The sequence below is a fragment of the Aspergillus saccharolyticus genome (genome assembly GCF_003184585.1).
Source record: "Aspergillus saccharolyticus JOP 1030-1 unplaced genomic scaffold BP01scaffold_7, whole genome shotgun sequence".
In the NCBI taxonomy this organism is placed as follows: domain Eukaryota; kingdom Fungi; phylum Ascomycota; class Eurotiomycetes; order Eurotiales; family Aspergillaceae; genus Aspergillus; species Aspergillus saccharolyticus.
Genome location: NW_020290617.1, coordinates 814,909 through 839,601, shown reverse-complemented (window position 1 = coordinate 839,601; position 24,693 = coordinate 814,909). Strand labels below are relative to the sequence as shown.

Below are 24,693 nucleotides of genomic sequence, written 5' to 3'. Positions count from 1 at the left end.
CTTTGGGAGCATCCACCCTGTATCATCAAGCTTACGTAGTGTACTGCATCTGCATCTGGCGTTTTGATCAGCAAATCATGGCAAGTATTTAGGTATAAAGGAAGATATCAATTCTGCGTCTGGAAAGGAATTCAGGTTGAATGGAACATGGTGTGTAAATTTATACCCACTCGAGCTTAGCAAGGACGGTGAGGTTGTTTGCAGAATAGGTGGTTTGGGGTTCTTGAATGGTACAAAGGTCCGAGGAGGCTGCCAGGGGAAATATTGCTATTGTACAGTATTTCGTCTTCTTTGTTTGCGCACCCGGTGTCGAACTGGACAAAAGTTTCGATGGGGAAGCTCAGCAGTGGGCGGAAGGGGCCTAGTCTCCACACGACGTCAGACTCGAGCCGGTTGGGTTTGTCCAAACTCCAAACTCCAAGTTCCTGCCGCTGCCACCACCCGACGCCCGCCAGCGAATGATGAATGGTTTCATTAAAGACTTTCATCTCATATTAGAAAACCCACGTTTACTGAACCTGCTCCTGTGAAGGCTCGCTTGGCTAGCTGGTGTCTCTCAGGCCGCACGATTAGTTGACCTGTGGTTTGTTGCCTCAGATACTGGCCCACTAGCTTCATCCCATAGCCACTCTTCGGCGCCTGGTGTCATTCACGGTGCCGAAGCAGCCTTGATCTAGACTTTCAACTTCAACTACATTCGCCATGGCAACAAGCCTATCTAATGCTCTGGCTCAACTGAGTCTGAGCTCAAAAGAACTAAGTGGATCGGCTTTCGATGCCCGCGTGACCGACGAGGAAAATGGCATCTACCGGGAGGCCAAACCGCGACAGCGGGATCGCCAAACTGCTGCTGATCTCAAGAATGACCTAGAACAGGAGTTTCTCAACCCATCAGCTCGTTTTGGTTCAGAATGGCTGAACCGTCTTCAGAGGTACGCTTAACCATGTCGCCATCCACCCCGCGCTTCTCAGTTTCTTGGGCCTATCATTCATGATGCATATCGCCCCTTACTAACACTATGCAGGCGATGGGATGTGTCCACGGACTACACAGACTTTTTTGACATTGCGGGAACTCAAACACGTACCGTTGTTCGATTCGATCGTGATGGACTTGAAGGTCGTGTTACTGGCTATCATGAAGTCACTATTCCTGCCGCTAGTGCGAATGCAAAGAACTCGACGTCTCTTCTTCGTCGACCAGCCGGCCGTGCGGACTTCGTCAGAGGTGCAGCGGGCTTTTTCCCCTTTGCTCCAGGCGGGCTTGAAGGCGTCGAAGCGATCGCTGAGATGGAGTCGGATCCTCAAGTTTCGGAGTACTCTAGGTCCGGTGGCAAGCAGTCTGGACTTGACCGAATTATCAATTTTGGTACCGAAGGCGGTTTATTGGAAGTTGCCCCTGGATTTTCTCGTGGGTTGAGATTCGATGAAGCCAAGTCTAAAGAAGCCGCCAAGGGCGATGAAGAAGTGGAGCATGCTTTGCAGCAGGAAGAGGCCGAGCTTCGCATCGAGCAGGATGAAACGGCTTCAGATGCTGGAGGTGTCAAGATCGATGAGGAAGCAGAACTGAGTGATGAAGAAGATATTGACTCATTGCTCCCAGTCGAGTTCCCAGCATTGGAACCCCACGCTCCACTTCTCGCAGGTGTCCAGCAAAGGAAGAGCGGTAGGGAGTGGGCTCATGTCGTTGATGTCAACAAAGACATTCCTAATTTCCGCGAGCTCGTGCCAGATATGGCTCGCGAGTGGCCGTTTGAGCTGGACACCTTCCAAAAGGAGGCTGTATACCATCTGGAGAACGGCGACTCTGTCTTTGTTGCCGCACACACATCGGCTGGTAAGACTGTTGTGGCTGAATATGCTATTGCCTTGGCTTCCAAACATATGACGAAAGCAATCTACACTTCGCCCATCAAAGCTCTGAGTAATCAGAAATTCCGAGATTTCAGAACCACTTTCGATGATGTAGGTATTTTAACGGGTGATGTCCAGATAAATCCCGAAGCAAGCTGCCTTATCATGACCACCGAGATTCTACGGAGTATGCTTTACCGCGGAGCAGACCTCATCAGGGACGTCGAGTTCGTGATTTTCGACGAAGTCCATTATGTCAATGACCTCGAGAGAGGTGTCGTCTGGGAAGAAGTCATCATCATGCTCCCGGAGCATGTTACTCTGATCTTGCTGTCTGCCACCGTTCCTAATACCTACGAATTCGCTTCCTGGGTCGGTCGCACGAAGAAGAAAGATATCTATGTTATTTCCACCCCAAAAAGGCCAGTTCCCCTTGAACATTACCTCTGGGCTGGGAAAGGAATGTACAAAGTCGTGAACTCCAACAAGCGTTTCCTCGAAAATGGTTGGAAGGAAGCCGACGAGATCATTTCTGGAAGGGATAAAATCAAAGCCCAAAAGGCAGCCGAGGCCCAAGCCCAATCACAAGCAAGCCGTGGCGCGCCACAGGCCAGAGGACGCGGACAACCTCCCAGCAGGGGTGGTGCTCGCGGCAATGCGCAGCGTGGAGGTGCTCCTCGTGGTAGGGGACAGCCTGCTAACAGGGGCACCGGAAACATTGCTCGCACGGGACGTGGCGGTGGGAGAACCACAGCCGCACAGGATAAGACTATCTGGGTACAATTGGTTCAGCACCTTCGCAAGGAGAACCTGCTACCTGGCTGCATTTTTGTCTTCTCAAAAAAGCGATGTGAACAAAATGCCGACTCGCTCTCCACTCAAGACTTTTCCACCGCCTCTGAAAAGAGCTTGATACACATGTTTATTGAAAAGTCCCTCACAAGACTCAAACCAGAAGACAGGACGCTTCCACAAATTCTCAAACTTCGAGATTTGCTTAGCCGGGGCATTGCTGTACATCACGGCGGTCTCCTGCCGATCATGAAGGAGATTGTTGAGATTTTGTTTGCCAAGTCCTTGGTCAAAGTATTATTTGCCACGGAGACATTTGCTATGGGTCTCAATCTACCCACTCGTACAGTGGTCTTTTCTGGATTCCGCAAGCATGACGGCAAAGGTTTCCGGGATCTGCTCCCTGGAGAATATACTCAGATGGCTGGACGTGCTGGAAGACGAGGCCTTGACACTGTCGGTTATGTGATAATTGTCAACCCTGGAAGAGATGAAGCACCGCCAGCTGGTGCTCTACGACGGATGATCCTGGGCGATCCGACTAAACTAAGATCGCAATTCAGGCTCACGTATAACATGATACTCAATCTTCTGCGTGTTGAAGCTTTGAAGATTGAAGAGATGATCAAGCGAAGCTTCAGTGAGAACGCTACCCAAGCCCTTCTTCCGGAGCATGAAAAGCAGGTTCAGCTGTCCGAAGCCAGCTTAGCGAAAATCAAACGCGAACCCTGCGACATCTGTGACATTGATCTTGCAGCTTGTCATGATGCAGCTATTGAGTATGAGAAGCTAACTAGCGAACTTCATGTGGGACTACTTTCCTCGCCAGTTGGGAAGCGCCTCTTCATGCCGAAGCGGCTGGTGGTATACAGGAAGGTACGCAGGTGATTCAATCCCAACATGGGAGCCGGACTGATCAAGTTTGTAGGACGGATTTCGTACGGCAGGTGTCATTGTTCGAGAGGGCATTGGAGGAGGTGCTGCACCCACCATACAGGTCCTGGAGCTAGGAAGAATCGGAAGCAGGCGTCATCCCAGCGACATCCTTCCGTTTCTTCCAAGATTCCGGCCTTTTTTCCAGTCTTTGCCCATTCGTGCCGCGGATATGACGCTGAAAACTTTCAAGATACCATTGACGGATCTTGAATGCATTACGAACACCATGATCAAGCTGGGCGGCCCGATATGGTACCTTAACATCAAAAAAGGTTCGAACGAACTTGACCTCTTTGCTGTTACATATTTTACTAACATCATGAACCACCAGAGGCAATGAAATTCGCGGACAAGGAACTCTCAAAGTTTTGTGCTTCATGGACGACACCGGCTTGGGATGAGATGGACTGGGCCAAAATCAAGGAGCTACAGGTCAGAGACGTTTTGGAACAACGGCAAAAACAAGCTGCCATTGCTCAGTCGTGTCGATGCCTGCAGTGTCCCGACTTCTTGAAACACGTTAGGCCCCCCTCGTGTTCCTTTTTTCTAAAAGAATAATATTATGATGCTGACATCAGACAGTTCGAAATGCAACATGACGAGTGGCAGGTCAAGGAGAATATCTCGCAATTGAAACAGCTCATGTCTGATCAAAACCTGGCGCTACTTCCGGACTACGAGCAACGCATTCAGGTTCTGAAAGATCTAGGCTTCGTAGATGAGCAAGCGCGGGTGCAGCTCAAAGGCAAGGTAGCCTGTGAGGTAGGTTGCTCCAAATAGTTGATTGTTATCATGTTAACACGTGCTAATAACATGCTCAAGATCCACTCATCCGATGAACTGGTTCTGACGGAATTGATTCTTGAGAACGTACTGGCGGAATACGAACCCGAGGAAATTGTCGCGCTGCTATCTGCATTTGTCTTCCAGGAGAAGACCGAGAATGTCCCCACATTGACGCCGCGCCTCGAGAAGGGCAAGGAAGCCATTGTCAAGATTTCAGACAGGGTCAACGACATTCAAATTCAACACCAAGTCATTCAGACTAGTGAGGACAGCAACGACTTTGCTAGTCAGCCCCGGTTTGGCCTGTCAGAAGTTGTATACGAATGGGCAAAGGGTATGTCATTCAATCGTATCACTGATCTCACCGATGTGATGGAAGGCACCATTGTGCGGACTATTACTCGTCTAGATGAGACCTGTCGAGAGGTGAAGAATGCGGCCAAGCTGGTCGGAGATCCCAACCTTTATGCCAAGATGCAACAGGCACAGGAGTTGATCAAGAGAGATGTTATCTTTGCCGCATCTCTGTATATGTGAAATGTGACGGAGGGGCTTGAATGCTTGGGTGGGCTACTTTCTATCTTCCAACTACTATTCTGATGTAAAACTTGTGGTCCAATGATTCAGTCACAATGAAAGGAGTAAAGGAAAGAACCAGTGTAGAAGAAGCCGAGTAAACCGAATCAGCACAGAAGGAGTCCGAACTTTTGGAAGGCCAGACTTCACTCCAAGGAAACTTTTTTTATTCTTTCACAGTTTTTCAATCTTTGTCCCAATATTCAGGAGCAAAATTCTCTTACCGCGCGTGGCGGCGAGGCCTCTGATTAGCTGCCATAGGCGCGGGGCGGGCACCGCTTATTGAAAAACCACGAGAGAAAACCAAACCCAACAAACCCAAAGAGCACTTTTGCAATCTGCACACTTACTATCTTTACCTCCCCCCCCCGCTATTTTACCTCCCTCCCCCTCCTCTTCTCCTAACGCCCCTCTTCATCCCGTGGCTCAGCTCTACGTAACGGGCTCTATTCTTCTTTTTTCGACTTCTAGTATTATCACAGGGGGCCGTCACTGGTGCGAGATGGATGTTGCAGCTTTGAGAGACCGCATCCAGTCTACCCTCGACGCCAATGCGGATAACAGACGCCAAGCTGAGCTGGACTTGAAATATGTATGTGTGGCTTAGAATCGCAGGCTTGAAGGTGGTTCGTACTTATTCAGTCTTGTTCAGGCCGAGACACAACCGGGCTTCATAAATGCGCTTCTGGATATTCTGCAGGGGGAACAAAATAATGCCGTTCAACTGTCGGGTAAGTACTACTACCTCGAGGACCTGCTGCTTGAAGAGCGCCCACCGCTGGTTTTCACCTGAGAACCCGGGCGCTAAAGCTCAGCATCACTAACGGCTTGTCTACAAATAATAGCTGGTGTTTATCTGAAGAACCGAATCACCCGCGGTTGGTCTGTTGTTGAAGAAAGTCCTTTGCGCGCACCGATCCCGGAAGAGGAAAAACCGAGTTTTCGAGAACGCCTTATCCCGGCACTGGCGTCCACCCCTCCGAATGTCCGAGCACAGCTTGTTCCCCTTCTCCAGAAGATCCTTCAGCATGACTTCCCCGAGCAGTGGCCGGGTTTCCTCGAGATCACCCTTCAGTTGTTGGGTACCAACGATGCGAACTCCGTCTACGCTGGTCTGCAGTGCTTGCTGGCAATCTGCCGCGTGTACAGGTTCAAAGCGGGAGAGAAGCGGGAGGAATTCGATAAGATTGTTGAGCACACGTTCCCTCAACTTCTGAACATCGGGTTGAAGTTGGTCGATGAGGAAAGTCTGGAAGCTGCGGAAATGCTTCGGATTGTTGTCAAGTCGTACAAGCATGCTATCTACGTGAGTGGCTCGACGTGCAACACAAGTCGCATCATGAAGCTAACTTTTGGGATGCTAGTTCGAACTCTCGCCGTATCTCCAAACGCAGCAAGCTACGGTGGATTGGTGCACGCTCTTTTTGCGCATCATCGCCAAGGAGCCTCCGGCAAATTCCATGATGGAATCCAAGGAAGAAAGAGAGTTGAATCACTGGTGGAAATGCAAGAAGTGGTCTTATGCAAACTTGAACCGTTTGTTCATTAGGTATGTGATGTGCTTGTTACAAGTCAGCAAGGGGACGCTTACCTGATCCCGTTATCCAGATACGGAAACCCCACAACGATGACCAAGTCGAGCACTCCCGATTATACTCAATATGCGAAGAATTTCATTGCCAACTTCGCGCCCGAGATTCTCAAGGGATATTTACAGGAGATCGACAAGTGGGTGTCCAAGGGTCAATGGCTGAGCAACCCGGCACTCGCCTACACTCTGGTTTTCCTGGAGGAGTGTGTCAAACCCAAGGCCATGTGGGATCACCTCAAGCCTCATATGGATAACCTGGTTGCCCATTTCATTTTTCCTATTCTGTGCCAGTCCGATGAAGACATCGAGCTATTCCAGGAGGATCCTTCGGAATATCTTCACCGGAAGTTGAATTACTACGAAGAGGTTTCGGCACCCGATGTCGCCGCTACAAATTTCCTGGTTGCTTTGACCAAGAACCGCAAGAAGCAGACTTTCTCGATTCTTACATTTGTCAATGGCATCGTCAGCAAGTATGAGTCTGCTCCGGAGGACCAGAAGTCGCCCAGAGAGAAGGAGGGTGCTTTGCGGATGATTGGCTCTCTGGCCTCTGTCATCCTGGGCAAGAAGAGTCCTATTGCTGGCGAGGTCGAATACTTCTTTGTTCGTCACGTCTTCCCGGAGTTCCGTAGCCCTCATGGCTTCCTCAGGGCCCGTGCGTGCGATACTCTGGAGAAGTTCGAGCAGCTGGACTTCCAGGACCCGAACAATCTCATGATCATTTATAGAAACATCCTTGAGTCAATGACAGACCCTGAGTTGCCTGTCAGAGTCGAGGCAGCGCTCGCTTTGCAGCCTCTCATCCGTCATGATATCATTAGAACCTCGATGCAGCAAAACATTCCCCAGATCATGCAGCAGCTCCTCAAGCTCGCCAACGAGGTTGATGTGGATGCTTTGGCCAATGTCATGGAGGACTTTGTTGAGGTTTTCTCTGCTGAGCTTACTCCCTTCGCTGTTGCGCTTAGCGAGCAGCTTCGTGACACCTACATGCGTATTGTTGGAGAGCTCCTGGAGCGTAATGCCACCAAGGGCGAAGAGGACGCTTACGGCGAGTTCCTGGATGACAAGAGCATTACCGCTCTTGGTGTCCTGCAGACGATTGGCACTTTGATTCTTACTCTTGAGAGCACTCCCGACGTGCTACTTCACCTCGAGACCATCCTCATGCCTGTTATCAGTATCACGCTCGAGAACAAACTCTACGACTTGTACAATGAGGTTTTCGAAATCATCGATAGCTGCACTTTTGCTTCCAAGTCGATTTCCCCCACCATGTGGCAGGCCTTCGAGCTCATCCACAAGACCTTCAAGGCTGGTGCTGAGCTTTACCTCGAGGACATGCTCCCTGCTCTCGATAACTATGTCGCTTACGGCTCCCAGATGCTGGTTCAGAACCCGGCATATCTGGCGGCTGTTGTGGGTATGGTTCAGGACATCTTCCATGACGAAAAAGTGGGTGGTGTTGACCGCATTTGCGGTTGCAAACTCGCCGAGACTCTGATGCTTAACCTTCGTGGCTTTATCGATCAGTACATCCCTGTCTTTATCGAGCTTGCGATGCGTGTCATTGACGCAGGAGAGGCGCGCACTAAGTCCTACCGCATCCACTTGATGGAGATGGTCATTAATGCTATCTATTACAACCCTGTTCTCAGTTTACAGGTACTGGAGGCCAATGGCTGGACGAACAAGTTCTTCAGCACATGGTTCTCCAACATTGACAACTTCAGAAGGGTCCATGACAAGAAGTTGTCAATCGCTGCAATCAGCTCTTTATTGACACTGAAGGCTGATAATGTCCCGACTAGCGTTCAGCAGGGTTGGCCCAGACTTCTCCAGGGAGTGACCAGACTCTTCCAAACTCTACCCGCCGCAATCAAGAGTGCGTATTATCACAATGAGATTGCGAGGAAACATGTACTGACTTTCTTCTAGACCGTGAAGACGCCACCAAGGAGTCCGATTTCACGTATGATGACGAGGAAGATGTTGAGGATGAGGACAACGACTGGGATGGTGAGGTTGAATGGACTGAACAGGACGAGGCTGAGGGTGTCTTGGAAGACGACGTTGCAGACGAGAGCGCCGCCTACCTCGATTTCCTGAACAAGGAGGTGAGTCCAGAAATCCAGTTCTTCTTTTGTTATCTTTACGCCTCAAACGAGGGTATTAATTGTATCGGCAGGCCCAAAAGTTTGGCTCGTTTGCCGATGATGACGATGACGAGCTGGATGAGGAGAGTCTGCTCGAGACTCCTCTTGACAAGGTCGAGCCTTACGGCATGTTCAAGCATGTTTTTATGAGTATGTATCGCCCATGGTGTTTGTTTTCTGATGTGCTGTCGACTAACATCTATGCAGGCCTTCAACAAGAGCAGCCGCAACTCTACGAGAACCTCACAAAAATTCTGAGTTCGGAGGAACAGCAGGTGCTTCAAGCGGTTTTCCATGAAGCCGACGCAAAGGCGTTGGCTGCGAATTCCGAAGCTGCAGCCGCCCAGGCCAATGGAAACTGAATCATGCTGCAGCTTATTCCGGGATTTGACGAAATGAACCAGTCGGTCTCCTGGGATTAATAAAGAAATCAAATGACCAAAAATAAAATCATGCAAGAGAAAAGTGTCATCCCAGGTTGGAGGACTGCTTGACAAGCATCTATGTTTCTCCCGGATCGCTTCGACGACCGATACAGTCGGACGATTACAGCTGGATACGTCATCACGCCATATATGCCTCTTTCGATTGCCTTTTGATTCTCCTTTCCTTTGTTGCCTAGATCATATCCCCCTCATATGCACTGTGCGTTTTTCAAGGCTGCATTAGCCTGTATCAGTTTTCCTCCGGTTTTTCTAAAAGTCCCTCTTCCGTCGGTCCTGACCTCATCTTTGATTCGAGGCTCCGATTTCCGATTCCCCCGAATTTAATCCTTGTCAATTGACTTATGATTATGTCGATCACGACCTCAAAAATTCATATATTTATATCCAGTGTCCCGCCTACAGGGGACAACAACAGTGGAAAGAACAGATAAGGATATAGAATCCAACTAAGAAACTAGCATTACTAGTCAAATTCTGCCGTGATAGACTCTAACGCATATACTTATCTTGACAAGAAAACTCAAAATGAAAATAGTCAGCGCCGGGTTTATCTAATCCGGCCAGATCAATCTGGCAGCACACGTTGAGCACAAACAAAGCAAACACCATTCATGGACCTATGACATCACCGCAAATCCCCAGCAGCAACAACGACTCGGCAGGTTGTAAGCAAAGCTACGAGGACCCTGTGAAGCAGGTCAATGGACAAGAAAAGGAACAGAAGCTAGGATTACAGTACTCCTGCATAAGCATCAGACTACCCTGCATAGTACGAGTAAACAGTTGGTCTCACAATGCTCAACAAGCCTGCCAATTCATTGTGCTTGGAGGGGTCAACCCCCACCGCAGACATCAGAGGAAGCAGCCGGAAACGTCATAATGATGATAGAGGGGCCCCTCCATAGAATCACTGAAGGTCCAGCATACACAGGATACTTAAGAGTTGCCTCTGCTCTGAACTCTGCAAGTTTACGATTTCCATACTATACATACACACACACACACACGAAATCTCTCTCTCAAGCTACCATATCCTGTGAACAATCGAATCTGTTGATTCGACAGCACAACTTCCAAGGTTCGTGTACACCTACCTCGGCTTCCAGGGCCAATATAACGCCTGAAGTTCAACCACAATTGAAGCCCCTCCCAACTAACATTTTTTCGCCTTCAGAACCTCCTTCTCTTTCACACTACCACCACCACAACAACAACAATCAAGATGTCCGCTCCCAACTCCGGCCGCCAGTCCCCCCCTCCCGAGTCCCAGACCGGCGCTCAGCAGCAATCCCCTCCGTCCAAGGGCCAGACCGGCGAAACCTACTCCACCCGCTCCGGTGGAGCCGCCCAGGAGCAATCCGAGAATACCAAATCGGGCTTGCAGAGCAACCCCAAGCACCCCTTGGAAGACATTGAGGCTGCCAAGTACAGTAAGAGCAGCTGAGCTGAAACGACGGTTTCTGAAATGATTTGTTGTTTTTTCTTCTTCTGTGATGGGATCATCGCCTCCTGTCTTATTTTAATTATTTAAAGCGAGAAATGAAGTGAAAAATTCTCCTAAAGTTCATAGTTTATCTGGATTTGTATTTGAATCTTATGGTGGTTGGTCTGTGGGCTGGTTTTCGGCTGCATTTCCTATCTCACGTGATTTGTTTAATGCAGACATGTCCAATGCAGTGAACTTTGACCGTTGCTAGACCCTAGAATACAGCCTGACTGTTGGACAAAATCGTGCTTCAATGATCTGTCTGCGCAATTGCTTTTACGAGAAAAAGAACAATGTTGAGATTATTACCGTTCAATTAGATGTAGACGGTACACACATTCGCTTGTTCCAGACAGCTGACTAACTAAGACACGCGCCAAGGGAATACTAAAAACATCGAAAACGTGCTCGTTCAAGCAAACAGAATGAACAAGTCATCATTAGGCGTACAGACCGAGAAGCAGATGTGAAGTTGAACCCTCATGTCAATGATTCCTTAGATCATTCATGCCTTCTGCTCAGCAGGGGCCGCAGTACCGGCCGGCTGAGATGAAGTAGTGGCAGGAGCAACACCAGCACCCTCAGCGCCAGCGCCAGCAGTAGGGGCACTGGTGTTGTGCTCATCACCCTCGCTCTTGCCGCTCTTCAAGTCCGCCAGTCTGCGAGCCTCATTGTGGATGTCGCGAACCTGCTTATCGGTCTGGGCGTAGAACTCACGCAGCTTTCTACCCGAGGGGGTCTCGAGGGCCTTCTCGAAGTAGCTGTGAAGACCGCGCCAGCCAGTGCTCGCTTTCTCAGTGATCTTGTAGTTCTCGTCTAGGCCCTTGGCCTTATCAGTTGCCTGGTATTTCTTGTCGAAGTTGGCCAGGGCGTTGGTGAAGCGGGAGGAAAAACCATGCTTCTGATCCAGGGCGATAGCCTTTTGGATGGCAGTGTCACTGAGCACGTATCCCTGGGCTAGATACTCGGCAACGATACGGGAGCGAGGCTTGTCCTCCTGCTCAAGGTCATGGTCGTGCTCGTCCTTGGCCTCCGAGGCGCTGGCAGCGTGGTCGCCAGCAATTTCATCGAGGGAGTGAGCGGCCTTGACGTGGACGACCGAAGTGCCCAGTTGGGTGTGGTCCAGGAGAAGGGCAGTCTTTGCGGCACTAGATGACGGATTAGTTATGTCATGCGGGAGGGGTGGTGGGAGGTGGGTTAGGGGGAGGAGCTAGCTAAGCTAAGCTAAAGGATGGTGCAATTTGAGCCGTGGGCGGGATGGGGAGCGGGTGCGGGGCAAGGCTTACGCTTCCTTCTCAAAGGTCACAGTGGCCGACTTCTGAGCATCGGCCTCACCAGACACGGGGGTGACGGAAATAGAAGTGATTTTTCCACTGCAATGTTGTCAGCTGCATGTCTCATGCAAGGGTCTGGTATGCCTGCATTACTGACCAGAAGCTAAAGAAATCCTGGACCTCCTTATCGGTGGTAGCGGGCGCGATGCCCTCAACGTGAACAGTAGAGCGCTCAGACATTGTGAATATGATTGAGGTGATGTAAAATTGAAGAGTACTTGATCGATTGAAACGTTGATAGGTATCAAGAAGAAGTAAGTCACTGCAGTAGTATGAAGATGGGAAACTGGGAAGGAGAGAGAATGGAGGAGCTGGTGGTTATTTATTTGAGGGGAGGAGCGGCTTTACACTACGCCACAAATGACGTCGCGCGAGGGGCAGACCCCGCACAGCCACGGTGGAGTTGCGTCGACCAAATTTGGAGCATGTGAAATAAACAGTGACCCGTCAGGCAGTAGCATTCTCGTATTAGTGATAGCCACTTCCGGCACCAACCTACGAGTACACCAAACAGATGGAAAAGGGGGGAAGAATCTGGAAATCCAGGCACCGAAAACTTCGTACGCCTCGAGAACAGCAGTCTAGCAGATCACTTTCATGATCTAGCACCTCGCCCGACCAACGAAAAAACCTTTGTTCCTAGCAATTCAACTCAGCGCTTTGCTTCGGTTTTCAGTCTTCAACAATATCTGGTCCCGCTTTTTCCTCTGCTCCATCGATACGCACTGCACCTTGGCTTGATTGGTCTGCTTTAGCACGCTCCTGTTCTCGACAATTTCGTAAAATATGTTCCAGTTCCTGTACGCGGCGACGCAGTGTCTCGTTCTCTCGCTTCAGCAAGTCTACTTCTTCTCGCTGGGCATGAAGCTCTTCATGACGAGATGGTGGAATAACAGGACTTCTCTGCTGAGGCAGCGAATTGCGATGAGGATAACTTCCGAGAGAGGGTGAAAGCTGATCGGATGCCGGAATGTGAAGCTGCGACGATGCTGTGTCAGATTGTCGAGAAGTGAGCGATGGCTCTCGACTCCTTCCGGAGCGCGCTGAGTCAGTACGTGTCTGTGGTAGCTGCGTCTCTCTTGACGGTGCGATTCCAAACCCACTTCCTGTTCGTGACCCTTGAACAGCTGGGATATATGAAGAACTTAGGCTGGAAGAGGAGCGATGTCTTCGCGAGGTCGTCGGAACCGTGGGATTGATGGAATATTGGGAATTGTGAAGGGAATCCATAGGATCGTTCAACGTAGTTGATGTAGAAGATGTTGTAGATGCGACCGATGCTGTCTGCTGGCGAAGAAGGGATAGTTCTCTCGATAAGCGGTTGACCTATAGTGACAGGCGTGGTCAGTTCCAGTGAGTTTGGGAAGATGCACCGCATCTTACCATAGCTTCTTGCTCCTGTTCCAGCATCGAATGGATATCAGATGGGGTAAGTGGCTTTGGATGACGCAGCGGACCTGGCATCATGGTCAGTTCGGAGTTCTGGACAGCCAATTCCTTTGTCCTTGTAACACGACTCACCAGATACTGCAGCTGCCTGTGAGGTTTCCTGATCACCGGCGCTTGGCATCATACTGGCGGCGGAGGGATTGAGAATCGGGGACAATGCAAGAGATGTCATAGCTTGTGAGGAGCGTCGGGAAGAAAGTGGTGAGGAAAAGGTGGGAACTGGTTGCACTGCTGTTGCAGCACGGGGCCGGGATCTGGGCGTGGTTACGGAGACAGAGCCCAACTCTGAAGTCATTATCTGGTTAGGTCAAATTGAGGTCTATTCAGCTAGATAAAAGGAAGCTCGGCGGTGAGCATGTCAAAAGTAGGTAGATGGGAAAGAAAAGTGGAAGCAATCCGGGATGAATTAGGTGAATATGCTTGGTGAAGAGTGCGACGAGGAGACAGTCTTATCCGTTCCTTGAGAGAAGTAAATATGTTTATTTTCCTTGGTAACTTAGCGGCGGACAACGATTGACTTGTTTAGGTTGCTTTGACCAGAAGTGCCAACCTGCAGGGTAGAAGCCCCTTGATTGGACCTTTGAAACATTCCACATCCCCGGACCTGGCACCATTGAGTTGCGACCAGAAATCCTTTGGCTGATGTGGATGAGACGACTTGGATTGCATGGAACCTGTCTCATGCTGCTTGATTGGTTATCGGAACGGTCCCATCAACAACTCTTCCGATCCTTCGTTCGACATCTCTCCGAAAATACAGTACCTGTGTTGTTCAACAAACACTTGGAAAAAGGTACTGTACATGAAAGCCGGGTCGCGGCGATTGCATGGACATGGATCAACCTCTATCAACACCCAATGGTCATCGAACTTGGCCCGGTGTCCACGCAATGCACCACACAAGCCTATTCTCTCATCGACCGTCTTCCAAATTGATCATTTCATGCACTGAGTTAGTTGGTCATAATAGTGCTGTACAACACGTTTCTTGAGACGGTTCCCTTAAACAAATATGATGGGCCCTGGATAATTCGCATTCACTGTCCGTACGACTCCCGCCTCCCACCCACCCCGACATGCATGCCTGGATCGAGCCAGAAGCGTCAAGGCCCACTTAAGGCACCCAGTCTGTGGCACTGTGCTGTCGCAGCACCCATCTCGCTGCTAGTATTATGACGATATCGACATATTCCCATCGCACGAACACGACTAGACTAGATTAGGACCGAGTAGAGTTTCTGTGGAACTAGTCGCAAGCGCGTTTGGCGAACTAATATACACACCACATTTTTCCCACCGCCTCGTTATGCGAGTACCATTAATAGAGAGAGACACTTCGAGTAACTACGGAGTAGTATGGCTAGGACGGTAACGACTTTCCGAATCCTCATTCATGGAATAGAGCTTCCTTGTGCATGCCGATATATATTGAGTCGTTTAGTCGATTATGTCAATATGCATACGGTGACTGAGTAGCCCCGCTAGCAGGAGACGGAGAGAAGACATCGGCCAGGAGAAAGTATAAACCTCTTTCCCCTCGTTTCCATCCCTCAATTTTCCAACTCCCTCCTCTCTCCGTCTGACCGTAGTCGCAGCACAACTGCGACGAAATGATATGATCTCTACAGTTGTCGGCCTTGTTGAGGTATGAACTATGTTATGGGCATCCAGGATATGAATTCGCAGCCTTTCCTGTCTCAGCGGTCGGATCGTAGAACCCATAAGATCATCGGTGGACTTGCTACTAGCTGTATCAACTGCAAAGACTCCCTGCTATTCGTATGAATGAATGATGTTTATGATGCGGGGCCGCCAGGGCCACGCTTCAATCTATGAAGAGCATGGGCTCATTAGGCTGTCCCGTACCTGCGAATGAGAGAGGGCGGGCCTGCGGCACTGTATCGGGCCGAATACAAAAAGCGGGCACAGCTCCATCAGTGCGTCCCCGATTCCTCGGTTCCAGCACTCCACAAACAAACCCCAGGACAGCTCAGCGACTACCACTAGCATTAGTGCTTTCCACCTCTTTCCCACCTTCTTTTGATTGTCTGAGCTCAATGGACAACCCTTGCACGACGTCGTCTTCGAGTACACCTATTCCCGCATTCGCCGAACCGCTCGCTCCTTACCTCAAAAGTCGCGAGGAGGCCTTCCGTATCCGCCAAGCCTTGACTGCTTATGTCCGTTCGCACATCATCTTCGCTGAGAACGACCCTGAGAATCCCGAGCTCTATGCCAAGTCACACCTGACTCTATCTGTGCCTGGCGAGGCAGTCTCTGGTGTGGAGCGCATCCCACCCGAGGTGACTGGACTGCGGAGAGAATACCTGGAGGCTTTGCAAGCCAACATCGCTGCGAGAAGGGAGTATCAGTCAGCTATAGAGAAGCAGAAAGCATGCAGGTCGCAACGACGACAGAAAGCGGTCGAAGTGCCTCAATGCAACCCTTCTCGGGACTTGGGTGAATACATCAATCTCCTACGTGAACGTCGCCGAAATGCGAAACTCCAAGTATTCCAACGCTATCTACAGGAGCTCAAGGAACGAAATAGAAGAAGAGCTGAGAACTTTGAGGACAGCGTCAAAAGACTTGAATTGGTAGTACCGCCAGAGTTGCTGGACGACGAAAGTCAATTATCGTCCAACACAGGGGAAAATGTTGAGGAATTGATGCACAAATTGGAGAAGGCAGTGATACGAGCGAAGACCCAGTTCGACAGGGAAAAAGAGCTATTGGAAGAATTGAAGGCACAAAGAAACCTTGACGAGGATTCTCTGCCCAGCAACATCACGCCCGCTACCAAAGTACTCGCCCTGCAACGAACGCGTGATGAACTGGTTCATTGGGTGGAGGAGAAATTGGTCAGTGCTGGCAGCCATGAAGAAAGTGGATCCAGGCTGGATCTGGCCCCCGAAGACCTCGAGGAATCTGCACGCCTATGTGAGGAGCAGCGAGCGGAGGTAGCACAGCAATATGCCGAGTACATTGAAGCCCGCAAGGCTGCTTTAGACGCAGCTTCCAGGGCATGTCAACCCATTGCAGTACCTCCTGTACCCCCCTCAACTCGCCCTACGAGTATCATCCCGAAGAAAGATGTGGCACCAGCGCCGCGGTCTTTGAGTCCAATGGAGGTACTTTCTTATACGGAAACAAACCTCTTACCGTTGTCCAAAGGCCAACGCGCGGTTTCCTTACAGAAGTTCTACTTGTCAGGCCTGCTTGAGAAGGAGAAAACCAACACCCTCCGCATGCTCAATCGCTTGAGAGACGAAAGTCATCTTCTTCCCGAATTCCCGATTCCCGATCAACGGCGATCAAATCGCGCAGCGGCTCCTGCATCCTTCCGGCAGGTTGTTAATGGTCCCGAAGCTCTAAAAAAAGACGAGATAATTGCTCTTGCCGAAGCATGGGCATTTGCATCCGACGAAGCCGGAATGAACGTGCACGAGTATGTAGAACAGAAGTTGGCAGAAGGAAATGAGACGATTCAGGATGCAAGACAGGCTCTAGAGGCGGTTTGTCGTACGCTCAATCAAGACGTTGAGAGTACTGATGGAAATGGTTCAGAGGGAAGTCAGACAACGGGAGTACGAATGACTAGATCTCGATCTAAATTAGAGCGGCGTGAAGTACAACCCACAGGTCCGTGGGCTAATCTCAACGGCACCATAGGCATTGAGGAGCGATCGTCATATCTTAGTTAAGCCAATTCAACAAGCAAGAAATCGCAGCTCGAATGGTCAAAGCTCTCAAAATGTGAATGTCACTTAGACGGAATTATAGGAGGCTGGAACGTGAGTATATGAAAGTTTGACCCCGAGACGTGGTTATCCTCCGAATTCCGGTGCTGCAACCTCGTTCCTTGGCAATTACTTCTTTTTTTTTTTTTTTTAGCGTGCAAGCGAGCCCCAGCCGGCAAGCGGATACCAGAAGAGCATTGATCTGCTAGAGCAGCTACGCTTACTAGAGTTGTAGTCACAGTCCACTAGACTTATAAAACTTCCTGGCAGGATTTACGCCTAACGCGCGGCTGAGGGTTTAGTCGATTTGGCGGCTGTAGGACAAGTAGACTAAGTGATGTCTAATAGTGATTGAATAATGATTATCCTATAGGAAACGACGCTTGCTCCAATGACTGCGAACCATTGAGTCGTCTTGCCAGGGATTGAGATCCAGAAGTGTAACTAACCCCTGGGCAACATTATCAGCACAGCAGGTCATTAGTGATCGGTATTGCTAACCGCAGACTCCTGTGCTCCAGTCTGGGCAGTCTCCGGCTACTAGTGACTCTTTAGTGGGCACTTAGACTATGGCACTAATGGAGTCAAGACCCATCGACCATCGCTGGTGTTGCACCTCCCCGTACTCCCTCTTGCCGACCCTCGCTATCGTTGATTGGTGTGTGATGGAAGCGGTGAGGTCATTAGCCACTTAGAAGGCGAGATCGGCCAGCGTTCCAGTGGCTTTTTTCCTTGCCTCTTAACACAGAATGAGAGAAAAAAAAGAGGGCTCCGCACACCGGAGCTCTTATCGGCCCTGAATGTTGGGGGAGTTTTTGTGATTTCGGGAATTATGGTCGACTCATTCGGAAACCTCTCTGCAATTGGTGCTGGTTCATGACTCCCTCCTTGAGAGGACAGGTGCCGCATTGACTCATCGCTGTCCCCGACTGAGCCTTTTTCTTTCGTCTCCTTCCGCTTCAACCTTCTTTTCTCCTCTTTGTTTCTTTGTCTCCTCAATTCCATCCCTCCCTAGACACTCCTGTCGGGAATATCTATCCTCCCTTTTGAGTCCTCCCCTTGTGACTTGGGCGTGTGGCAGAAAGCGGGACACTACCACTCAACCCCAAAGGTGTGCCGGCTAAAAAAAGCGGAGTCTCCAGGTTTGTCTTGTCCGGAACCTATAGACCAGCAATTGAGAGTATCCCTCTCAATTGACTCATCGCGCAGCCTTCGTTACACCCTCCTCCTCCTATCCTAATTCTCGTTTCCATCAGCGCAGCGCGCAATGGTTTTCGCCGCTCGTTGCGGGCAGGCTACGTCCGCCCTTCTGCGTCAGCGATGCCTGACTGAGACCCGTCGTTCGGCCCTCGCTCTGCGCCCATTCTCCTCCCAGACCACGGCTCACTCGACGGCTTCGAGTCTCAGATTGGCAAAGGCGCCTTCTCCGTGGCGACCGCAGCAGCTGCGGTCTTTCTCTAGTGCCCTTCGTCGCCTGGCTTCGGAGTCCTCGAATGCTCCCTCCGCTGAGAGCTATCTGGCCAGTGGAGTTGTGAAGCCGGGCAGCAACCTGGTCGATGTCAAGAAGGTCTTGGTCATTGGTAGTGGTGGTCTGAGCATCGGCCAGGCTGGAGAGTTCGATTATTCCGGTACGTTTATCGAGCAGTGGACCCTCTTGGTTGTTTAACTGTCCTGCTTGAAGCCTAAATGAGCCGCTTGACCATCCAATGGTCGTTGCAGACTTTTCATGCTGAATGATGTGACTAATACTTGATCTTGCGACTCTCAGGTTCCCAAGCTCTGAAGGCTCTCAAGGAAGCCGGCGTGCAATCGGTTCTGATTAACCCCAACATTGCCACGATTCAGACGGATCACAAGCTTGCCGATGAAGTCTACTACCTTCCGGTCACCCCGGAATATGTGACCTACGTTATTGAGAGGGAGAGACCTGATGGTATCTTCCTTTCTTTCGGTGGTCAGACTGCCCTGAACCTGGGTGTCCAAATGAACCGTATGGGTATCTTCGAGCGCTACGGTGTCAGAGTTCTTGGAACCAGCATCAAGACCTTGGAAACTAGCGAGGACCGTGACCTTTTCTCCAAGGCTCTGAACGAGATCAACATTCCCATCGCCGAGTCCATTGCCGTCAGCACCGTTGACGAGGCTCTGAAGGCTGCTGAGCAAGTTGGATATCCTATCATCGTTCGTTCCGCATACGCTTTGGGTGGTCTCGGTTCCGGTTTCGCCGCCAACCCTGAGGAACTGAAGAACTTGTCTTCCCGTTCTTTGACCCTTTCTCCTCAGATTCTCGTTGAGAAGTCCCTTCGTGGCTGGAAGGAAGTCGAGTATGAAGTTGTTCGCGATGCTGCCAACAACTGCATCACTGTGTGTAACATGGAGAACTTCGATCCCCTTGGAATCCATACGGGTGACAGTATTGTTGTTGCCCCCAGTCAGACCCTATCTGATGAGGAGTACCACATGCTCCGCACTGCTGCTATCAAGATCGTGCGCCACTTGGGTGTCGTGGGTGAATGTAACGTTCAGTACGCTCTGCAGCCCGATGGTCTGGACTACCGTGTTATTGAGGTCAACGCTCGTCTCTCTCGTTCATCTGCTCTGGCCTCCAAGGCTACCGGTTATCCTCTTGCCTACACCGCTGCGAAGATCGGTCTTGGCCACACCCTTCCCGAACTTCCCAACGCTGTCACCAAGACTACCACTGCCAACTTCGAACCCAGCCTCGATTATATTGTTACCAAGATCCCCCGGTGGGATTTGAGCAAGTTCCAGCACGTCAAGAGAGATATTGGTAGTGCTATGAAGTCCGTGGGTGAGGTCATGGCTATTGGTCGTACCTTCGAGGAATCTTTCCAGAAGGCTATTCGCCAGGTTGACCCTCGCTTCATCGGTTTCCAGGGTGACAAGTTCGAGAACCTGGACGATGCTCTGGCGAACCCTACCGACCGCCGCTGGTTGGCTGTTGGTCAGGCTATGTTGCACGAGAACTACACCGTGGACCGTGTCCACGAGCTGACCAAGATTGACAAGTGGTTCCTCTACAAGCTCCAGAACATTGTTGACTGCAACAATGAACTCAAGGAGATTGGCAGCCTTTTCGGTCTGCAGAAGGAGGTTCTCTTGAAGGCCAAGAAGCTCGGATTCTCTGACAAGCAGATTGCTCTCCTTGTTGGTGCTTCTGAGGATGATGTCCGTGCTCGCCGTAAGTCGTTCGGTATCAGACCCTGGGTCAAGAAGATCGACACTCTTGCCGCTGAGTTCCCTGCTGATACCAACTACCTCTACACCACCTACAACGCCACTTCCCACGATGTCACCTTTGATGATCACGGAATCATCATCTTGGGCAGCGGTGTTTACCGTATTGGAAGCTCTGTCGAGTTCGACTGGTGTGCGGTTAACGCCACTCTCTCCCTGCGCAACATGGGCAAGAAGACTGTTATGATCAACTACAACCCCGAGACATACTCTACTGACTTCGATACCGCTGACAAGCTCTACTTCGAGGAACTCAGCTACGAGCGTGTTATGGATATTTACGAGCTCGAGAGCGCCAGTGGTGTTGTTGTTTCTGTCGGTGGTCAGCTTCCTCAGAACATTGCTCTCCGTCTGCAGGAGACAGGTGGTGCTCACGTCCTTGGTACTGATCCCAAGGATATTGACCGTGCTGAGGACAGACACAAGTTTTCCCAGATTCTAGACAGCATCGGTGTTGATCAGCCTGCCTGGAAGGAGCTCACTTCCGTCGCTGATGCTGAGCGCTTCGCTGAATCCGTTGGATACCCCGTCTTGGTCCGCCCCAGTTACGTCCTGTCCGGTGCTGCCATGAACGTTATCTACAGTGTTGACGAACTCAAGGAGAAGCTCCTCAATGCCAGTGCGGTCTCGCCTGACCACCCTGTTGTCATCACCAAGTTCATTGAAGGAGCTCAGGAGATCGACGTTGACGCTGTTGCTTCCAACGGCAAGCTTCTGCTGCACGCCGTGAGTGAGCACGTCGAGCCCGCTGGTGTTCACTCCGGTGATGCCACCCTTGTCCTCCCCCCTGCCGACCTTGATGAGTCTGTCATGGGTCGCGTCAAGGAGATTGCTGAGAAGGTTGCCAAGGCTTGGAACATTACTGGTCCCTTCAACATGCAAATTATCAAGGCCGATGTTGAGGGAGCCCAGCCTGAGTTGAAGGTCATTGAGTGTAACCTCCGTGCTTCTCGCTCATTCCCCTTCGCCAGTAAGGTGCTGGGAACCAACTTCATCGACGTTGCTACCAAGGCTCTTGTTGGACGTGACGTTCCCGAGCCCGTCGATCTCATGAGCGTCAAGCGCCCTTACCTCGCTACCAAGGTTCCTCAGTTCAGCTGGACTCGTCTGGCTGGTGCCGACCCCTTCCTGGGCGTTGAAATGGCCAGTACTGGTGAGATTGCCTGCTTCGGTAAGGACGTTGTCGAAGCCTACTGGGCTTCTCTTCAGTCGACCATGAACTTCCGTGTGCCTGAGCCCGGTGAGGGTATCCTGCTCGGTGGCGACATCAACAACCCTGCTCTGTCTCAGATTGTGGAGTACCTTCAGCCCCTGGGCTTCAACTTCTTCGCTGCTAGCGAGACCGTCAAGAGCCACCTCGAGTCGATTGCTGGTGTCTCCGTTCAGGTGATCGAATTCCCCAAGGAGGACAAGCGTGCTCTCCGTGAGGTCTTCCAGAAGTACAACATCCGTGGTACTTTCAACCTTGCTAAGAGCCGTGGTAAGACTCTTCTTGACGAAGACTATGTTATGAGACGTAATGCTGTCGACTTCGGTGTCCCCTTGTTTATGGAGACTAAGGTACGTAATTTCTTCTCCTATCGTGCTGTGGAACAGGTCTCTAACCGGTCGATACAGACTGCTCTGCTCTTCGCCCAGGCTATGAGCCAGAAACTGCCCCGTCAGGAAGGCATTCCTTCCGAGGTCCGCACCTGGTCCGACTTTGTTGGCGGTAAGCTTCTGTAAGCGGAGGTTTACAAGCAGGGAAAAGGGACACAAAAAGTTTTCTTTTATAGATATAATTGCGGCTTTGGATTTGTGCTAAACCAGGCACCGTCAAAGCCGCCGTGTTTGGCGTAGCGGATAAGGCTCCATGTTGATAGATATGATGTTTTACTGGCCCTGGTATGGGGGATTCTGCTTCGTCTTGGACAAGACGATACGATGAATACGTTCATGTACTCTGATATTTTGTTACCTTTAGGATTTTGTGGATAAGTTCCAGTGTTGCCCATGCTTTGACTGTTCATAGTCCATGTAGGATGGCCATGTGCCAAGGCGAAAGGAATAGTGAGTCAGCTCACTCAAATTGTACTTCTAGTTATGATTCGAGCTATAGATCTCCCCTCAAATCTGCCTTGGTTCCTCTATAAAAATTGTTAAAGCGTACACATGTGGTAGCTAACTTAAAGAAACCAAATGACTAAGCTGGAGAGATCACGAGAATTTGCTTGATCGAAGTTTGCGTCCTGAAAGTCAGGTAAGATCGTGCTGGTTTGCTCGGAGGCTGTAGTAGAAACCAGAGTGGATCTGATCAAGCGAACGGTAAGCTTCTATTCGACCCAAGTCTTGACAACATCCTCGGGCATAAACTCCGGACTGAGGAAAGCAACCAAAACAGGAAAACAATCAGCCAAGGCTTATCGGATTCTCGTCAAACCCACCGTCACCTTCAGCGAAGATGTCGCTTTTCCCTCATACAATCCCCATAAGAACCACGCCATTAGCCGCCCCCGATGGTTTAGGGAGAGGTCTTTTCGCGACGACCAACGTCGCCGCTGGAGCAGACGTCTTACATGTCTCTACGCCGTTCGTGGCAGTTTTAGACACCCATCAGCTGGGGCAAATATGCTCTGGCTGCTTCGGAAGAAGACAGCTCGATGATGAAGACCGACGATTGAGAGGCTGCACCGGATGCCAGGTCGTGAAGTACTGCGACAAGGTCAGTTCCCTCCTGAAACCCTCCCGTATTGTATCGCTGAGAGGGAATCAAAAACACTTTGTACTGAGCTCGGGAATCCAGATATGTCAAGCCAAAGACTGGAAGTTCGCCCATTCGCTCGAATGCTCCATCTTCCAGAAGCTCAGTCCTCGGATCCTCCCGATCAACGCCCGAGCGATCCTCCGCATGGTGTTGCGCACAGGTCGACAGAAGTACACCTCCAAGGATGTAGACATGTTTCTCCAATTAGAGACGCATATCAAAGATATACGGGAGGAGAATCCCGTTCAGTGGGAGCGGATCTCCATGTCCTCCAAGGCAGTCAAGGCCTACTCTGAGACGGAGATGAAAGAAGAAACGATCTCTGCATATGGTGCCAAGGTACATCTTGACTTTCTTTATTACTCTCTCTCTCTCTCTCTCTCTCTCTCTCTCTCTCTCTCGCCTCCCCCCAGCTCCTCTTGCTCGCTTAAGCACTACAATCTAGAAACATGAAAATCAAAGTAGTACCTAAAGCTGATTCGGTGACACAAGCTCGAGCTGAATGCCTTCAACCTCACCAATGCAATGTACGACCGCGTAGGACTCTACCTCCACCCCTACGCAGCCCTCATGAACCACAGCTGCGACTACAACGCCGTCGTGGGATTCGACGGCGACGAGCTGTTCGTCAAAGCCATCCGGCCCATCGCCGAGGGTGAACAGATCTTCATCTCTTACGTCGACACCACTAACCCGCGATGGCTGCGGCAGAAGGAGCTCCAAGAACGGTACTACTTCCGCTGTCGGTGCACGAAATGCGAGACGGAGGAGAAGGAAGGGAAGGAGGGGCAGGGGGAGGCAGCAACAGCAACAGCAGCAGCAGTAGCAGCAGTAGAAGCAACTGAGGCCAATGCCTACGCCCTCCTCTCCCGCAGTCCAGACTCCACCGATCCTCACTCCCTCGCAGCCGAAATTTCCCTCCTGCTGGGCGGCCTACCAGAAACACAAATTACGAGGCAACCCTACGTCTCTCTCCGCGACGAACTGATCGCTACCCTGCTCACCCTCCAAAGATACAAAGCGGCCTTCGCGCACGCCGCGGTGCGGTATCTCCGCATCGACCCCGTCGTGTATCCGCAGGAGATCCATCCGATCCGTCAGGTTCATGCCTGGGCGCTGGCCAAGTTGGCGGTGCTGCTGTCGCAGGGGATTGAGGTGGCGCATGGGGGAGAGGATGAGCTGGAGCTGGAGCGGTACGAGGTGAATTTTAGTTTGATCCTCTGGGAGGTGTTGCAGAGGTTGGTCAGTCTAGAGGATAAGAGTTGTAATGTCCCGGCTTTTCAGAGGTTGGTGAAGGCCCTTTTCGGGCAAGTAACCACGGAATTTGTGGCAGGGGGGTTGGATCCGAGGCGGATGGAGAGAGAAATCAACGGGGAGTGGGGCAAGGTTGGTAAATTGGTGGAGTGGACGGTTGATGCGAGGAGGATTGAGTAGGCTGGGGAAACGGGAGGATAAGAGGGTCGAGTATTAGGTGGTGCAGTTTGCACGTCGCTTGGCGCAAGATTAAGAGTGTCTAAAAAATACTGGCCCATCTGACGGTGGCGAC

General features: G+C 50.8%; 8 protein-coding genes across 8 annotated transcripts; 6 read left to right on the top strand and 2 right to left on the bottom strand.

The window, feature by feature from the left end:
- Nucleotides 1–437: 437 nt before the first annotated feature.
- BP01DRAFT_336349 (SKI complex RNA helicase subunit SKI2) lies at nt 438–5,016 on the top strand. Its single transcript, XM_025573234.1, has 6 exons — nt 438–932; nt 1,026–3,522; nt 3,575–3,854; nt 3,914–4,101; nt 4,165–4,344; nt 4,405–5,016. The coding sequence occupies exons 1-6, from the start codon at nt 703–705 to the stop codon at nt 4,903–4,905; spliced, it is 3,876 nt and encodes a 1,291-aa protein (XP_025433580.1). The 5' UTR covers nt 438–702; the 3' UTR covers nt 4,906–5,016.
- Nucleotides 5,017–5,446: 430 nt separating this feature from the next.
- BP01DRAFT_291456 (putative nonsense-mediated mRNA decay protein (Nmd5)) lies at nt 5,447–9,053 on the top strand (the record flags this gene model as incomplete). The annotated part of the gene is made up of 8 exons (XM_025571655.1): nt 5,447–5,536; nt 5,597–5,675; nt 5,790–6,250; nt 6,309–6,493; nt 6,553–8,420; nt 8,474–8,652; nt 8,724–8,841; nt 8,899–9,053. The coding sequence occupies 8 exons, from the start codon at nt 5,447–5,449 to the stop codon at nt 9,051–9,053; spliced, it is 3,135 nt and encodes a 1,044-aa protein (XP_025433579.1).
- A 1,261-nt stretch (nt 9,054–10,314) lies between these two features.
- BP01DRAFT_354801 (uncharacterized protein) lies at nt 10,315–10,894 on the top strand. The gene has a single exon (XM_025574530.1). It carries the CDS (start codon nt 10,360–10,362, stop codon nt 10,579–10,581), a length of 222 nt encoding a protein of 73 aa, XP_025433578.1. The 5' UTR covers nt 10,315–10,359; the 3' UTR covers nt 10,582–10,894.
- Nucleotides 10,895–11,128: 234 nt separating this feature from the next.
- vip1 (putative actin cytoskeleton protein (VIP1)) lies at nt 11,129–12,137 on the bottom strand (the record flags this gene model as incomplete). The annotated part of the gene is made up of 3 exons (XM_025571661.1): nt 11,129–11,771; nt 11,910–11,996; nt 12,055–12,137. The coding sequence occupies 3 exons, from the start codon at nt 12,135–12,137 to the stop codon at nt 11,129–11,131; spliced, it is 813 nt and encodes a 270-aa protein (XP_025433577.1).
- A 254-nt stretch (nt 12,138–12,391) lies between these two features.
- Nucleotides 12,392–13,864, bottom strand: BP01DRAFT_421877 (uncharacterized protein). The gene is made up of 3 exons (XM_025579533.1): nt 13,479–13,864; nt 13,341–13,414; nt 12,392–13,283 (listed from the first exon to the last, which is right to left on the bottom strand). The coding sequence occupies exons 1-3, from the start codon at nt 13,699–13,701 to the stop codon at nt 12,630–12,632; spliced, it is 951 nt and encodes a 316-aa protein (XP_025433576.1). The 5' UTR covers nt 13,702–13,864; the 3' UTR covers nt 12,392–12,629.
- A 1,504-nt stretch (nt 13,865–15,368) lies between these two features.
- On the top strand, nt 15,369–17,440 carry BP01DRAFT_421876 (uncharacterized protein; the record flags this gene model as incomplete). The annotated part of the gene is made up of 3 exons (XM_025579532.1): nt 15,369–17,048; nt 17,190–17,200; nt 17,417–17,440. The coding sequence occupies exons 1-3, from the start codon at nt 15,464–15,466 to the stop codon at nt 17,438–17,440; spliced, it is 1,620 nt and encodes a 539-aa protein (XP_025433575.1). The 5' UTR covers nt 15,369–15,463.
- Nucleotides 17,441–17,918: 478 nt separating this feature from the next.
- Nucleotides 17,919–22,458, top strand: BP01DRAFT_354799 (carbamoyl-phosphate synthase (glutamine-hydrolyzing) CPA2). The gene is made up of 3 exons (XM_025574529.1): nt 17,919–18,774; nt 18,915–21,964; nt 22,022–22,458. Exons 1-3 carry the CDS (start codon nt 18,414–18,416, stop codon nt 22,127–22,129), a joined length of 3,519 nt encoding a protein of 1,172 aa, XP_025433574.1. The 5' UTR covers nt 17,919–18,413; the 3' UTR covers nt 22,130–22,458.
- A 299-nt stretch (nt 22,459–22,757) lies between these two features.
- Nucleotides 22,758–24,616, top strand: BP01DRAFT_314906 (S-adenosylmethionine-dependent methyltransferase). Its single transcript, XM_025572547.1, has 3 exons — nt 22,758–23,105; nt 23,187–23,486; nt 23,640–24,616. Exons 1-3 carry the CDS (start codon nt 22,845–22,847, stop codon nt 24,579–24,581), a joined length of 1,503 nt encoding a protein of 500 aa, XP_025433573.1. The 5' UTR covers nt 22,758–22,844; the 3' UTR covers nt 24,582–24,616.
- Nucleotides 24,617–24,693: the final 77 nt, after the last annotated feature.

What these genes read in the sequence shown, in the direction of transcription:
- BP01DRAFT_336349 (XM_025573234.1), top strand. Translation starts at nt 703, where the DNA reads ATGGCAACAAGCCTATCTAATGCTCTGGCTCAACTGAGTCTGAGCTCA. An exon ending in TGGCTGAACCGTCTTCAGAG is followed by an intron (nt 933 to 1,025) that starts GTACGCTTAACC and finishes AACACTATGCAG; the next exon opens with GCGATGGGATGTGTCCACGG. An exon ending in GGCTGGTGGTATACAGGAAG is followed by an intron (nt 3,523 to 3,574) that starts GTACGCAGGTGA and finishes TCAAGTTTGTAG; the next exon opens with GACGGATTTCGTACGGCAGG.
- BP01DRAFT_354801 (XM_025574530.1), top strand. Translation starts at nt 10,360, where the DNA reads ATGTCCGCTCCCAACTCCGGCCGCCAGTCCCCCCCTCCCGAGTCCCAG.
- BP01DRAFT_421877 (XM_025579533.1), bottom strand. Translation starts at nt 13,701, where the DNA reads ATGACTTCAGAGTTGGGCTCTGTCTCCGTAACCACGCCCAGATCCCGG. An exon ending in ACAGGCAGCTGCAGTATCTG is followed by an intron (nt 13,415 to 13,478) that starts GTGAGTCGTGTT and finishes CCATGATGCCAG; the next exon opens with GTCCGCTGCGTCATCCAAAG. An exon ending in AACAGGAGCAAGAAGCTATG is followed by an intron (nt 13,284 to 13,340) that starts GTAAGATGCGGT and finishes CTGTCACTATAG; the next exon opens with GTCAACCGCTTATCGAGAGA.
- BP01DRAFT_354799 (XM_025574529.1), top strand. Translation starts at nt 18,414, where the DNA reads ATGGTTTTCGCCGCTCGTTGCGGGCAGGCTACGTCCGCCCTTCTGCGT. An exon ending in TGGAGAGTTCGATTATTCCG is followed by an intron (nt 18,775 to 18,914) that starts GTACGTTTATCG and finishes TGCGACTCTCAG; the next exon opens with GTTCCCAAGCTCTGAAGGCT. An exon ending in CCTTGTTTATGGAGACTAAG is followed by an intron (nt 21,965 to 22,021) that starts GTACGTAATTTC and finishes CGGTCGATACAG; the next exon opens with ACTGCTCTGCTCTTCGCCCA.
- BP01DRAFT_314906 (XM_025572547.1), top strand. Translation starts at nt 22,845, where the DNA reads ATGTCGCTTTTCCCTCATACAATCCCCATAAGAACCACGCCATTAGCC. An exon ending in TCGTGAAGTACTGCGACAAG is followed by an intron (nt 23,106 to 23,186) that starts GTCAGTTCCCTC and finishes TCGGGAATCCAG; the next exon opens with ATATGTCAAGCCAAAGACTG. An exon ending in TCTCTGCATATGGTGCCAAG is followed by an intron (nt 23,487 to 23,639) that starts GTACATCTTGAC and finishes CGGTGACACAAG; the next exon opens with CTCGAGCTGAATGCCTTCAA.